Genomic DNA, 15,528 nt, shown 5'->3' with positions numbered 1-15,528 from the left:
TTAGGGGTTTGATCAGTTGCACAGCTAAATGAACAAATAAATACAGAAATATATCAAAGTATTCACGTAAACACAGTAGATGTAATTACTAGATTGTAAGTACTGTAAGTACTCTCTCTCTCTCTCTCTCTCTCTCTCTGTCTCACACACACACACACACACACACACACACACACACACACACACACACACACACACACACGCAGACAGAGGGAACTATACTCATCAGTTGATAACTCAACCTCACTGTGAAAGCCCTTCACAATTAATAATATTGAAAGTTTGTTTGCTAAATATTTGTTTGTTTTTATGGACCTAATAATTAGCCTAATGCTGTTGAAATTTAACTGAAAAAAGCACGTCTTTAATAATAATATTATATATTTATTTTACTGTGGCTCTTTTGGAAAAATGCATTAACCATAAATAAAAAAAAAAGGCTATTTGGTCAAAAAAGGTTCGGGACCCCTGAGATAAGCAGTCTTATAAATCTAATTCCTCTCAGATATCACTCAATGAAACCAGGTACAAATACAATAGGATTAAGTAGTCTAAACATAACTGGTGTGTGCATGTGATAAATCTTTCAGATTTTATATTTGTTATAAGCTACTTATTAGCTATATGGCCCTACAGTGTAATGTAATACAAGCAGTGGCGCAAAAAGTGGGTATGCGCTATATGCAGCGCATAGGGGCGCAGCACAATGGGGGGCGCCAAAGCGATGGTAAAAAAAAAAAAATATATATATATATATATATATATATATAGGCTATATTGTATTTCTATATGTAGCTGCCGTTGTCCGTTTCTAAATCATTTCTGCATTCCTTCAATGTTATATAAAATTTTAGAGGACTAACAAGAGTAGGCGCCCTCATGGAGAGGGGGGGCGGGTAATATCGCGAGCGGGCGGGGGCGCCGTGAGCTCTGAGCGAGCAGGTACGAGTAGTTAGTTGTCGTCGAAAAAGATGGATAAAACAAAATGCTGTGGGGCTAAAAATAGAAAAAGAAAGAGAGAAAAGGAGATGGCATGTCAATTGATGCAACAGCAGCTAAATAACTGCATGCATTGCTGAAAGCCAACAGGTAGGATTTAAAATGTGACATCCAGGCATAGGCTATCTATATCTCGGTGGCCATCGGGACTACCGGGAGATTCCCGCTGGGCCGACGTGCTTTTCCTTTTTTAATTTATTTGTCTTAACGGCCCACAAAACTCATACATCGGCGGCCCATTTGTTTGTTTGTTGTTTGTTTTTGTTTTGTTTTTTGCTTAATTGGCGGCGCTGTGCTGGTGTAATGCATTGGTCAAAAAAGTCAGCTTTAGTTTTTTTTTCTGACACACTGGCCCATGAAATATGTCATTATGCGCAAGTATCTTTCAAGTATAGAAATTAGTGCAAAACGAATTATGAAAGTTTCCTTTATTTTTCTGTGCATTTGTTTTACAATAGCCTTAATGGCAATTACTATCATGGGATTAATATTATAACTATTATTATGTAGTAGTGTAATGTAGACAGACACTAACTAAAAGAGGTTCAAATTTTTCTCTGTTTAATTTGCACCCTGAATATGGGTTGGAGCTTTTAATTTTGAACTCTCAAAGTGCACCAGACTGCTGAATTTAACATTACAGAACACAAAATTTTCTTACGGGGGAGCATGCCCCGAACCCCCCTAGAGAAACAGAGGTCCACCTACCACAGTTTTACCTAAAATCCTGTGAGAAACACTGCTATTGCTGTTACAATGGAGCTTAGTTTTCTTAGGGGGGGTTCATCAAGGTGGAGTTGCTATAGTTTAATTGTGTTAATAAACGACAATTTTGCACTTATTTTTTTCTGTTAGCTCTGATTTCTTCCTACTCAGTTATTACATAGCACACTTACATTACATTTATTTTATTTTATTTTATTTTTTTTTTTGGGGGGGGGGGGGGGCGCTAAAATTGTTGCTGCATACCCCTCTGAAACTGGGTAGTTGCGCCCCTGAATACAAGGATAACTAGAGGTTTTCACATATTGGGCCCTATTTTAACGAACGATGTCACAGCGCGACTTTGTGGGCGGGTCCCGGCGCTGTTGCTGTTTTCCCGGCGGGATAAATGCCTCTGGCGCAAATCTAAAAGGGGTTGGTCTGAAGTAGCTTCATTATTCATAGGTGTGGTTTGGGCGTAACGTGAAATAAACCAATCAGAGCGCCATCCAACATACCCTTTAAGAGCAGGTGCGCATGTTGCATGACGGATTGTTATTATAACGGCGGGTTTACCAGGCGCGCGTCAGGAGCGTTCACAGCCGATGAGACCGACGATCTTGTAGACAGTGAAAGACAGAGAGGTGACGGTGTATGGGGATGGGAGAAACTCTCGCACATCAGCGTCGGTTAAACATTATATACATATGTTTCTTGCCACTATTGGGCAAACAGGTCTGATCCTTCCTTAATAAAATTAGCCTTAAAAAATGGGTAATTCGGTTTTTTCATCTTCATGTAAAGCACAATGATTTCCCTCATGTGTTAATATTTTTCCTTGTTATAATGTATGATTTGCAAAAATAAAAACTGCTGCATCTGTTGATGAGAGAATCAAAGCGCGTTGTGTACCTGCTACATTATGGCCAAGCATGTGCGGTTAAAATAGCATTATGAACAACGCGCCACTGACTTTAGACCAGGTTTTTTCTGGTCAGTGACGCAATTGTTTTCTGGAAGTGTAAAATAGCACCAGGGAATGTTTGCGCCGAAACACGCCTCTTTTTTGTGCCGATCCGCCCAGGGAGCGCAAGTTCATTCCCTAGTTTACCGACGTGCGTCTGTGGAGGGGAAAATGTTAAATAGGATAAATAGGTGTTAAATAGGAATGAGACCAGTGGCAGATTTAGCTAATTGGGGGCCCAAGGCGAAGGTAGTATGGGGCCCCCCATCCTATCTTTAAAAGAGAACGAAAAAAAGTAGATAAAAAAAAAAGAAAAATAAACCATTAAATTGCACTTTCTGGAGAGTTTTGTGCAAAGAAATATAGAAAAAAGCAGGTCTAACAAGTCTTATATTTTTGTAATTCACACAGATCAAAACACAAATATGCTGACAGAATAGATTACTAGTTAAGAAACACTGCTTTAATTAATGTTTTTATGACGACTTTGTGAAAGGTTAAGTAAACAGCATGAGGCGTCTTCCTGCTGGCCAGTAAGTTTTTGGCAAATTTCATTCTGTAACATAACCTACAGATCTGTATTATGCTATAGTTTAATATAGTGTTATACATTTCTTACAGATAATCACGATGATCATTGCGTTTGTTTATGCAATTACAGTTTGTCCATAAGCTTTTTTTTAATGCCGACAGTAAAATGTTGCCAGGTATTGCTACGAAAAACAAGAAAAACAAAACAATTTAATAATAATAATAATCAGAAATAAGTTCAAAGCTTGTGTTTTAAAAATAAGATTAATATATCACTAACCCTAACATGTAACTTTCCACTTTATAATTTACTAAAGTGTCACATTAAATCCAGAGGCGGACAGAGTACACAGCTTTATTACTTGAGTAAAACTACAGATACCTCTTGCTAAATTTTACTCAAGTACAAGTAAAAGTACTACAGTCAGATGTCTACTTGAGTAAAAGTACTGAAGAACTTGTTTTTAAAAGTACTTGAGTATCAAGAGTACATTTTCGGTAACACTTTACAATAAGGTTCATTAGTTAACATGTACTAAGAATGAACAACACATCTTCAGCATTTATTAATCTTAGTTAATATTAATTCCAACATTTACTAATACGTTATTAAAATCAAAGGTTGTATTAGTTAACATTAGTTGAAATGATGTTACTGTCAACTGTTTTATATCTGTAGTCCACTACACCTTGGACACAATTATTGTACTTTTTGAAATAAATTTTCATTTTGCTTTTTCTACTTTTACTTTTTAAAAGATGCACAGTTTGTTTTGTTTGAACACTGCACTGGGCTCAAACCTTTGATTAAACAAAAACTACTATAGTTTAAAAGTGTTTTATGTTTGTTTTGTTAAATCAATTCACATACATGTCAAATTTTCTAGATCCGCCATTGGTCTCAGGAGTCACAATAAACACACTAAATAAAGTCATGATTGTGTAACTCTAGTGTATATGAGTGTGTTGTCAGCACAAGCTGTTGTAAATCCTGCCCACTTCTTTGCATTGTCAGCACATGCTTCAGTGCTCTGAGAGTGTTTATAGTGCTGTGAGTTTAACACTTCATGACTGAGAGCAGAACACACACACTCTTCATCATCACACAAGACTAAACTACAACTATGAACAACATCTGCATCTTCATCTGGACCATTGCACTGTTTATTCAAGGTTTGTGTTATACATGTTTTAATAATATTTATTTTTTTAATGTTAAATATATATATTTTGATCATATACTGTATATCATCATATATAATTTTCATTTTTGTGTGTGTTTTCTTCCAGAGTGTAGAGGACAGATCACTGTAACTCAGAGTCCATCAATATCAGCAGTTCAACCAGGAGAACAAGTCAGAATAAACTGTAAAACCAGCAGTAATGTGTATGTGTGGAGTGGTTATCATTTATTAGCCTGGTACTCACAGAAACCTGGAGAAGCTCCTAAACTCCTGATTTATTGGACAAACCACCTCCAGTCTGGAACTCCATCTAGATTCAGTGGCAGTGGATCTGGCAGTGATTTTACTCTGAGCATCAGTGGAGTCCAGACTGAAGATACAGGAGATTATTACTGTCAGAGTTATCACAGTGGTGATGTGTTCACACAGTGATAAAGAGTCGTACAAAAACCTCTGTCAGTCAGACGTCACAGTGACTGCACTGATACAGCTGAGAGAAACTGCAGCTGCTGATGGAGGATCACACACTACACAATATCAATGTTTAGTTCAAAGTTTCTAAAGACTTAACATTTAAAGGTAAATGTAATATACGCTTTTCTGTGTACGTGATACAGAGTAATTACTTATTAATTACTTAATTAATTTAGTTACATTTGTGATGAATGTATTGTATGCTAGAGACGATTCAGCATCAGCAAAAACAGCGAGTCTATTACGTTAGCCAAAATCATCGATCAAACTGATCCCTCGTGACTCTTCCCTTTGATAATCTAATTTAGATTTTAGTAAAGACAAGAACAACTTAATAAAAAATATAAAATATTGTTTGTATCCATAACATTTACTTATGGTCGCCGTTATGCCGACGTTACGTTACGACACACAATACAGTGCCTTACACCGTGTCCTAACTGCACACGCCGCGACACGTGATAAAAGATATCTTTTCCATGTTAATCAGAGTTTTTGTCCTAACCAGACGCGCCGGCGACACACAAAGCTTCTAATTTAGAAACGGTTCCTCTTTCTGCGACGTCGCGGCTGACAGAATGAAGAAATTACACTGGTTATGAGTACACATTATTTATTTTTAGTTAAAAATAGGTCACTGTGCCACAAGCGACAGATTTTGAAAGCATATAATATAGCGTTCAAAATGAATTATATGCAAACATACAACTGTACGTCATAACAAAATTAGTCAATGAATATATTTCGTTAATGTTTTGATTTTTAATAATGTTATTTCTTGATTTGATTATGTCCTTACCCATTTCCAAAGCGAGTGCGGGTCAACAGTGCGCTTTCACAGAGAGACTCCGCCCACTCGCTGTTCTGAATGGCTGTGATTTTTGATTGACGTGTGGCGTCTCACAGTCGCATCTAGTGTGGACAGACAGTCTGTACACTTTGTGGACAGACACTGTAGTTAGGACACTGTGTTAGGAGTTTGATCATTTGATTAGCTTTTCGGTTGCACAGCTAAATGGCCAAATAAATACAGAAATATATCAAAGTATTCACGTAAACACAGTAGATATAATTACTAGATTGGGTAACACTTTATTTGAAGGGGTGTGCATAAGACTGACATGACACTGTCATGAACATGAAGGAGTCTTTATGAATGTTTATGACTGTTGTCATTCGGTAAATTATGACACTCTTAATGCAAAGTTGACATTGTTTAAAATGTCTTTGTCATGACAACTCTAAAAAAAGAAACAATAATTACAGGAATAGCCTCTCTAAACCTCAAAGAAATGCCATCAAGACACCAACTATGTATCACACGAAATACGTTCTGAGGAAACTATTTTGCAAATTGCAATTACGTTACAAGCCAACATATAAGCAGTGCTATTACGTTTTTCCTGAATAATACATCCAAAGCAGGTTTCTTTACTATTTATGCATAATCGTGGCATTAAAGTTGTGACTCTATTGCATTCAACTGTCATATCAATTAGGTTTTCATTCGCATTTATTAATATAATAGGCCAACGATACTCATAAATATATTTACACAAAAAGCATTTTCTCCAATAAAACACAACTTCCTGATACATTCACAAAAGACATTTTATTAGCTTGATGTAAACCAAATCCTAGAATACATACATTGTTTGAAAGAAACAGATCCAAATTCAGCCTTTTATCCAGTGATCTTCATCTTCATTTCTCAGCAGCGACCGCAAACGTCAAATCCGCACTGGTGATGAATTCAAATAATGCGCCTTCAAGAAGCGTTACGACATGTTTTTTTTCTTCATAATTGTGTTAGTCTACGTAGTTTTAAGGAATGGTTATGGTTAGGTTTAGGGGTAGGAGTAGGATTAGTGGCTCGAAAGATATTTTAATGCTAAAACTCATTTACCTACACATCTCTCTGTCCATTAGGCCTACGTTTTATCCTTTTTATATTCTGTATAAAATAAATATGTTTAGGTTTTTGGAGTAGGATTAAGGGGTCTTGTTACATTTATCTTTAAAAGTGAAAGTATACAGATATCGTTATGATATGAAATATACGTAAATAGTTAACGTTTTGTAGCTGTAAAAACTTAATGAGGTCACGTTTAAATGTTGCAAATACGTCCATATTATACGTTTTAGCATCTATCCAAACGTACAAAAACGTACGTTTCATATCTTTGAAAATATTGTATTAAACCTACGTATTAACAATGAGACATTAGGTTAAGGACCAACGTAATAGCACTGCTTATATGTTGGCATGTAACGTAATTGCGATTTGCAAAATAATTTCCTCAGAACTTATTTCGTGTGATACAAGACATCGAAGCAGAAATAAGGTAGAAACACCAGGAACTCTGTGTCTTTCCCTGCCATTAATGCTTGGATAACACAGCACGTCTCCTTCCATTAATAATAATAATGTCTACTGCGGTGCATGGCTGTAAAATAGGTTATAAACCTATTCGCGAGAGGAAAAAAAGACGTTTTAGTCGCAAAACTTCGGTTAATGGAAACACCGTCATTTCGCAATAGTTTTTTATCGACATTTGGAAAATATCGCAAAATTTTTGCACAAATCTGTAATGGAAACGCGCCTATAAACGCGTCACCACTGCATCAGCACCGAAAACATGATTTAAAAAAAAAAATTCAAATCAAAACTCGTGATACGAACCGAATTGTAGGTTTGGTCTATCGTTACAGCCCTAGTAAGATGAGAAAGCAGGAGTTTAGTCGTTTATCATGGCTATCTGAACATCTTTGCCAAGCGCAAACCAGTACAGAAGTAATCAATAAATTATTGGGGAGGGTCATGCCTTTTTTCACAATCATTTTGGAGGGTCATAGAAAATTTGCTGGCGAGGGGAGGGTCAAGTTTTTTTTTGACCACAGATCTCAAATCTCCTCCGGTGGTCCCTTAAATAAATAACGAACAGTCCCTTAGCAGCAGCTCTTATAATCCCCCTTGGTGTGAGAAAGGTCGCAGTAAGATTACCAGACCTGAAAATGTCAAATATAAAACTAAAGGGATGTCCATTTTCACAAATTCCCATGATTGATCGTCATTTAAATTAACAATCAATTATGCGTCTGCTGCAGTGGATGGCGTACGGCCAAAAGCTGGACAGGGTCTCTGCTACTGCTCAAAACGCTATGTTCCTCACCAAATTAAAGAGAATGGTTTTTAATCTAAATAAAGGGCTAGTAGGATTGTAAAATGTTTCAATATTATAGATAATTAAATTAAATTAATTATTTAATAATCAAATATAACGACTCATAGAACGTGTCACCAACGCCGCCTCAGACGCGTGCTTGTCAGAATGTGTTGTGGACGCGCACTGAAAACAGCAACCAAACACAATGAATTCACAACCATTTAATAAAATAGTGTTCTGATGTTATCTAAGATGACAGTCACAAATGAATCATTGTTATTATTAGTAGTGCATTTCTGCTTGAGCAGCGCGGACTGAATGAATAACCGATGAGCACTTTCGTTATTTAAATCAAAGAAACACAACCGATATGAGATTAGTCAGATATATACAAAATGAACATATATTACAAATAATATCTTCAAAAAATGACGTGAATGCACAAGTGAACTTGAACCACGTTATGTGACATTCAGAATGACTGAATGTTGTGCACGCGCTCTTTCTGGAACAACGCGACAGGGCAACTAAACCCAAATTATTCACCACATTTTATTACATATTGTTGTCTTTATAATGTAATGTAATATGACACTCCCAATAGTAATTATTAGTCGTGCATTGCCGTTTGAGCCAAAGATCACGCTTCAATTCTTCACAAAATTCATCCAATATGTGTCACGACACACAGGGGACAGAAGATCCAATTTGCAGATGTTTATTATAAAGGGCAATCCAAAATCATAGTCTTCCAGGCAAAATCCAAATAATCAAACCAAACATGAAAACCAAACACAACCCAACTAGGAAACAGACCAAAGAAGTGGTGCCATCGAACAACGAATCCGTACACATACTAACACAGACAGGGAATAAATACACAGATCTAACAAGACTAACAATGAACAGCTGGGAACAATGATGACGGGAAACAGCTGAGTGCAATGAACTGATGAGTGACAGTGACAGACAGAATGCTGGGAAATGAAGTCAATAGTGAAGGACACCTTAAACACAAAGACCTCTAGTGACAAACAAGGGAACACAACCAGACACTGTGACAATATGAGATAAATCAGATATAGTAAGGCATAACGTTACACATAATAAACTATTACAACTTACATTTGCATAAAACAAAAGGCTGCGAATACACACGCAAACGTAGTCCTGATGAAGTCCCAAACAGACCTCTAGTGACAAACAAGGGAACACAACCAGACACTGTGACAATATGAGATAAATCAGATATAGTAAGGCATAACGTTACACATAATAAACTATTACAACTTACATTTGCATAAAACAAAAGGCTGCGAATACACACGCAAACGTAGTCCTGATGAAGTCCCAAACATAACTCCGGCGCGCTCGCTTACATGTTTCGCGGTTGAGCAGCAGGCACACGCATAGACCTGGTTAATGGATGATAGAGAAGTTTGATCGATTCATGTTTTATCGACAATTAATCGATAATCGATTAATCGTTGACATCCCTAATTGTTACCTTACTTAAGTAGACGTTTTGGGTATCTATACTTTACTGGAGTAATTATTTTACAGCCGACTCCTTACATTTCCACTCGATTATCTGTTCTGTCTACTCCATACATTTTAAAAATAGTCTAGTTACTCCTATTTAATTTCGGCTTGTTTTCATTCCGGCTTGTCATCCTTAAATTATAAAAATAAATAAATAAATAAAAAATCAGAGCAAAAACATGCAATTATTAATTTGAGCAATAGATCTAAAATACATTCTACACAAAATATAAAAACTCATCTCCCATCTCATCACACTTTCACACTGACAACTTTCCCTAATTATTAAACCTCTACATGCATTCGGTTTGCTCTACCATTTATTAGTAGTGATTTACAGTTTGTTTACTATACTATATACCTGAGCATTCAGTATTGTGCAATATAGCATACAGAAGGTGATGGACATTTTGGGGGGAAAGAAGTGCTGCATTTTATCAGTTAAAAGTGACTTTTCATGAAAATCCTATAATCCAACCCACTGCGCAATGTGACGTTACAGTGACGTCTTTTCTATGTCATTTTTGGACGTCCAATTTCGGTCCACTGAAGGGGTTGATTTGTAACGCCAGGCGACATCTTTATTCGACGTCTTTTGCACGTCTAATATTGACGTCGTGGGTCCAAATGGGGTTGTTTGTGGACGTCTTTTCAACATCAAATTTAGTCTCTTCTAAAACTTCTAGAACTGTAGTCCCATGTTTCAAAAAGGTAGAGGACATTTTTAAGGGATGTTATCTGTACCAAGTATTTATATTTATGCATTTGGCAGATGCTTTTATCCACAGTCACTTTACACAGATTATCTGTCTCATATTCTACTGTCAGGACATAATGACAGTTTTATCAAATATGTAAAAAACTAAATTCCTAAGTTACCTACAGCAGCTTTAAACAGGAGCCTGGTCTTGTTAGTCCGAAAAAGCTGCCCGGAGGCGATGCCAAGACGGTGGCTGAGTGGCATGACTTGCCTAAAGGGACTTTGGTCAGGCCTATGATTTTGTCTAATAAACTCATTAAACGTACAGTATGCGATTTTTGGCCACCAGGGGTCACTCGTTTAAAATAATAACAAAAGACGTACTTTGATGACGTCGGGAAAGAGCGTGGGCTCACGGGAGTTGTTGTCGCTGTCAATGACAACCAGCTCAGGTCATGACATGACATCATCGTTTCACAAAATATATACGGCATCTCTCTGTAGATTTAGCTTGTCGAGAAGCTTTAAATGCAACCCCAATGTTTACCTGTGTCATGCTTCTCCTGTCCCAAACCCTTCTCGGTCATATTTTTCAGGTACGTTTGAGCTTTAGCTAATGAGCTGGCTGTAGCAGCAGAACGTGCAGGCAAAGCGTAATCGTGGTCCATAACTATAATACAGACGAATATAAATATTAATATTACGCACCTTCAATGAATGACCTATTTGAGAACATGTTTCATATATAGGGCGCACCGGATTATAAAGCACATAAGATACTGCAGTCAAACGTTTGACTGGGTTTGCGTTATTCATCCACTATGTGCTAAAGGCTAAAGGGAATGTAGCGAGTGCGCGGCGCCGGAGGTGAGGCGTTTATTTAGTAAGCATGAGCGCGCTGAAGCGGGCACGTACATTCGCAGCCTGACTCATATGAGTATCCAATGTGCGCGGCTCGCTAACAGCAACAGTTGGCTGATTTGAATGAGACGACACGGTTACTGTGAGCGGGGAGCGCTTTATGCGTGAGCAGCACCGGGGTCAGTGTGTCTGTTAAGAGTGAGCGCTCGTGAGCGGGCACGTGATTTACACACATAAAAATTAGGGATGCAACGATACCGTTTTTTCAAAACCGATCCGATATCAAAATTCTGAGTATCGGCCGATACCGATACCAATCCGATATTTTTCTTTTATTTTTAAAATAATAAAAAATTTAGCAATTTCCCTTGAAAATATACCTCCAGTATATAGTCCACAACAACAGTTGATTATGAAAGACTGCCACCCTTTATTCAAACACTACTATATATATATATATATATAAAAGAAAATACAGGTACTTCAGCACTTAAAGCTAGCTAGCTATGCATGCTGTGCGTCGAGTCCGCTTTGAAAAGTTCAAAGCACAAAGGAAATACATATTGATGGACAGTGTATTAAACAGTATCTATCTATACAATAGTTTATTGTACCTTTTCTTTAAACAGTTTTACATTTCAGTTATTGTGCGCATGAAGAACAATAGTGCCGAGTGACTCTAGTGTTGTGATCTAACCGACAGCGTCCGACACCTGGTAGAAAGTAACACGATTAAGTTACAGCAATAAAGTCCAGCAAGATAATGTTGTTTTATGCGAAAACATAGACCTTTATCTACAGATAAAGTTTAATAGTATAAACATTGAATCATCTTGAAGATCGTTTCATCATTGACTGTAACCGAACGTGACGCGCTGTTTGAGTGCTGAATGGAGAATGACTGACAGCCGCGAGAGGGAAAAGTTTATGTGATCTTGAATTTAATGACTTAAATATTAATTTCTTACACACATAATGGCTTCAGAACACTTATAATAGAGCGCACGAAAACGTTATGGTACTTTAGAATGTGTTTGTGCCTTCTGTGGGGCTTAACAATAACATAATAGTATACACACAATATCGGATTTGGATTGGCCTCGTCTGATCGATACCCGATCCCGCAAAAATGGCTGGATCGGAGCCGATACCGATCCTGAGTATCGGATCGGGACATCCCTAATAAAAATACGTACTACTTTTTTTTCGTCGTCATTTTCTTTGCTTTATTTGTGGTAGTCAGTGTTCCCCTTTGTGTTTGGCGGTTTCGCCGGGTTCCGCAAGGAAGTTAATGTAAGTACACATCTAATAGAAATATATAACATAGATACAGTTATTTTTGCTATTTTTAAAGCAGAAAAATTACATATTGTGGCTTTGAGTGGAGGTGGGGCCAAACCATGCAAAATTTTATTCGCAAGAAAAATATCCCCAAATTTAATCATATTTTCCCAATTTAAAAAAAATCATATTTAGTTAAAATCTTACAATGGTGATATAAATTAGACCTTTTATCCAATTTTTTCAAAGCCTGCTTATAGAGTCTTGATTGTAATGTAGTCCCTGCATCCAAATGGTAAGGCAATAATTCTTTTGTGAAAAGATCATGGCATTAACATATAACTTTGAAGCCACAGTGGTTAAATTATTTCTAATGAGTCTAAAATTGACCAAATTTTATTTTATTCCTAGCATTCGTCCGTGAGGGGCTTCTGGCTTATGCTTTTATTTTGTATTTGTTTTATTTGATTAAAAATGTTGATTATTCGCCGCTTCCCGCCTCCTTCTTCCCAAAACATCTGAACCCCATCTGAATAGTTCCACGACAGTTGTTAAATAAGTGCAATTTAAATATTAATAATGACTGGATAAATAATATGTAGCTACTGTATGATTCTGCCAATAGACTCAAATGTGTGTATAATAGCTTGGCATTTTCCAACGAGGACGTTTTTGTAAAATGTGTTTGTGACTGATCTACAGTCTTCAAGATTATGATTTAAATAGAGAGAGTCACTTTGCATTGTCAGCACATGCTTCAGTGCTCTGAGAGTGTTTATAGTGCTGTGAGTTTAACACTTCATGACTGAGAGCAGAACACACACACTCTTCATCATCACACAAGACTAAACTACAACTATGAACAACATCTGCATCTTCATCTGGACCATTGCACTGTTTGCTCAAGGTTTGTGTAATACAGTTTTTATAATGATTGTTAATTATCCTAAAATGTGAAATGTGAGTTTATCATTTACTGTATATCATCATATATCATTTTCATTTTTTTTGTGTGTTTTCTTCCAGAGTGTAGAGGACAGATCACTGTAACTCAGAGTCCATCAATATCAGCAGTTCAACCAGGAGAACAAGTCAGAATAAACTGTAAAACCAGCAGTAATGTGTATAGTAATGATCGGTTAGCCTGGTACTCACAGAAACCTGGAGAAGCTCCTAAACTCCTCATATATTATGCAACATATCGTAATTCTGGAACTCCATCTAGATTCAGTGGCAGTGGATCTGGCAGTGATTTTACTCTGAGCATCAGTGGAGTCCAGACTGAAGATACAGGAGATTATTACTGTCAGAGTTTACACATTACAAGTCAGTATGTGTTCACACAGTGATAAAGAGTCGTACAAAAACCTCTGTCAGTCAGACGTCACAGTGACTGCACTGATACAGCTGAGAGAAACTGCAGCTGCTGATGGAGGATCACACACTACACAATATCAAACCTTTCACACACTTTATTCATTTATTGATGTACTCAGTAAACATATAATCTAATATCTCTCACTAAACTGGACTAAAATGTGTATAACATGTGAGTGGAGCTTGTTCCTGTAAAGCCTCTCCAATGTAATAATTGCACTTCCATGTTTCACCACTAGAGGAACATCTTTATATGAGTGAGTTCCTCTCTGTCAGCGAGAGAGTTTCTCTGGACTCTTCAACGATCATCTAGAAGGAGAAATCTCACACTTCCCATCAGAAGACCTACTCTCTCATCCCTGTGTAGAAAGACATGAATGAGAAGTTAAACGTTTAAAAGCAAAAATAATTCAGACAATGTACTAATCACACTGATCACATTATGACAGAAACCCTTAACAATGTGTGCATAAAAACCATAAATGCAGTGATTATGAAACAAATTGAGAGAAAAACTTCATTTGCAATATATCTCTCTATGGTGTCAACCGAGGTAACGTACTTTTGGAAATAAGAATCACGGTCCTGGACACTGAGTGACCTTACACATTAAGATAAAATCTGATTTTCTCCAGTCATTGTTAAAAAACAAGCTAACAATCCTTGCTAACTAGCGTTGATGAAGCGGCAAGAGGGATCGTTCTGCCTCCACCTAAGCTCCGCCCACAAAAAAAACGTCACCATGTTTACCAACTGAAAAGGGGTCTATACTGATGAGTTTTACAGGTTGAAAGTAGTTTGTTTTAGTTTAGTGATAGTGTGTCGTGAGTTAGCCGGCCCGAGCACATGGTTAGCATGGATCTTCGCGGTCAGCGTGTTAGCCTGCTATACACGAGAGACGGTCATTGATGTCAACATTGTTTGAATATTTCAGTTATCTTGAATTTGCATACTTGGGTAATTAACACTATGTCTGTGAATTGAGTTATGCATTTCGTTTTCATTAGTTTTGTATGTGACTGTATATTAGGAAATGTATAGGACACAATGTCATTGTGAACATTGGGTAACGCTAGATATGAGTATATGAGTGTGTATCTCAGACACAACACACACAACCTTGAGGCGGATGGGCTACAACAGCAGAAGACCCCACCGGGTACCACTCATCTCCACTACAAATAGGAAAAAGAGGCGACAATCTGCAAGAGCTCACCAAAATTGGACAGTTGAAGACTGGAGAAATGTTGCCTGGTCTGATGACCCAGATAGCAAAAATCATGCGGGCCAGATCTGGCCCAGAACCTTCATAAGTTCTGGGCCAGATCTGTAAAACGGACCCGGGCCGGTGTCCTTTAGCACAACGGGCCAATGCCGGTGTGGATCCGGTTTTCACATCTGGGCCGGCACTGGGCCGGCACTGGCCCAGCTCCAGAACAGATGAGAATTATTTTAGTTATTTGGCCCAAAGGTGGGCCAGATCTGGACCAGTTCCATACTGGATCCGGGCCAGATCTGGACAGGCACTGGGCCAGCTCCATTTATTAGTTCTGGCCCGGAATCACACCACCTCTGGCATCTGTCATAACCTTGATCTATACCACAAAACAAACCATATACAAAAATACAGATTTTTTTCAGTTAAAGGGGTAGTTTAGTTTGTTTTAGATGTTGTGCATGATTCAGCTTGTACTATGGGTCCTAGTAATAGATATCAGTGAAGGTATACCATTTCTGTCTGCGAAG

The 15,528-nt window shown here is 37.5% G+C and overlaps 2 gene segments (V, D, J or C); both read left to right on the top strand.

Annotated features, from left to right (window-relative positions):
- Positions 1-4,277: 4,277 nt before the first annotated feature.
- Positions 4,278-4,929, top strand: LOC148965018 (immunoglobulin kappa variable 4-1-like). The segment is given in 2 exon segments: positions 4,278-4,369; positions 4,487-4,929. Coding segments are annotated over 2 exon segments (375 nt in total).
- Positions 4,930-13,221: 8,292 nt separating this feature from the next.
- LOC148965017 (Ig kappa chain V region K29-213-like) lies at positions 13,222-13,859 on the top strand. The segment is given in 2 exon segments: positions 13,222-13,312; positions 13,432-13,859. Coding segments are annotated over 2 exon segments (372 nt in total).
- Positions 13,860-15,528: the final 1,669 nt, after the last annotated feature.

This window comes from Pimephales promelas, chromosome 25, assembly GCF_988280905.1.
Source record: "Pimephales promelas chromosome 25, fPimPro1.hap1.1, whole genome shotgun sequence".
Classification (NCBI taxonomy): Eukaryota; Metazoa; Chordata; class Actinopteri; order Cypriniformes; family Leuciscidae; genus Pimephales; species Pimephales promelas.
The sequence above is the reverse complement of the archived record's forward strand: the minus strand, read 5'-3'. Positions and strand labels throughout refer to the sequence as shown.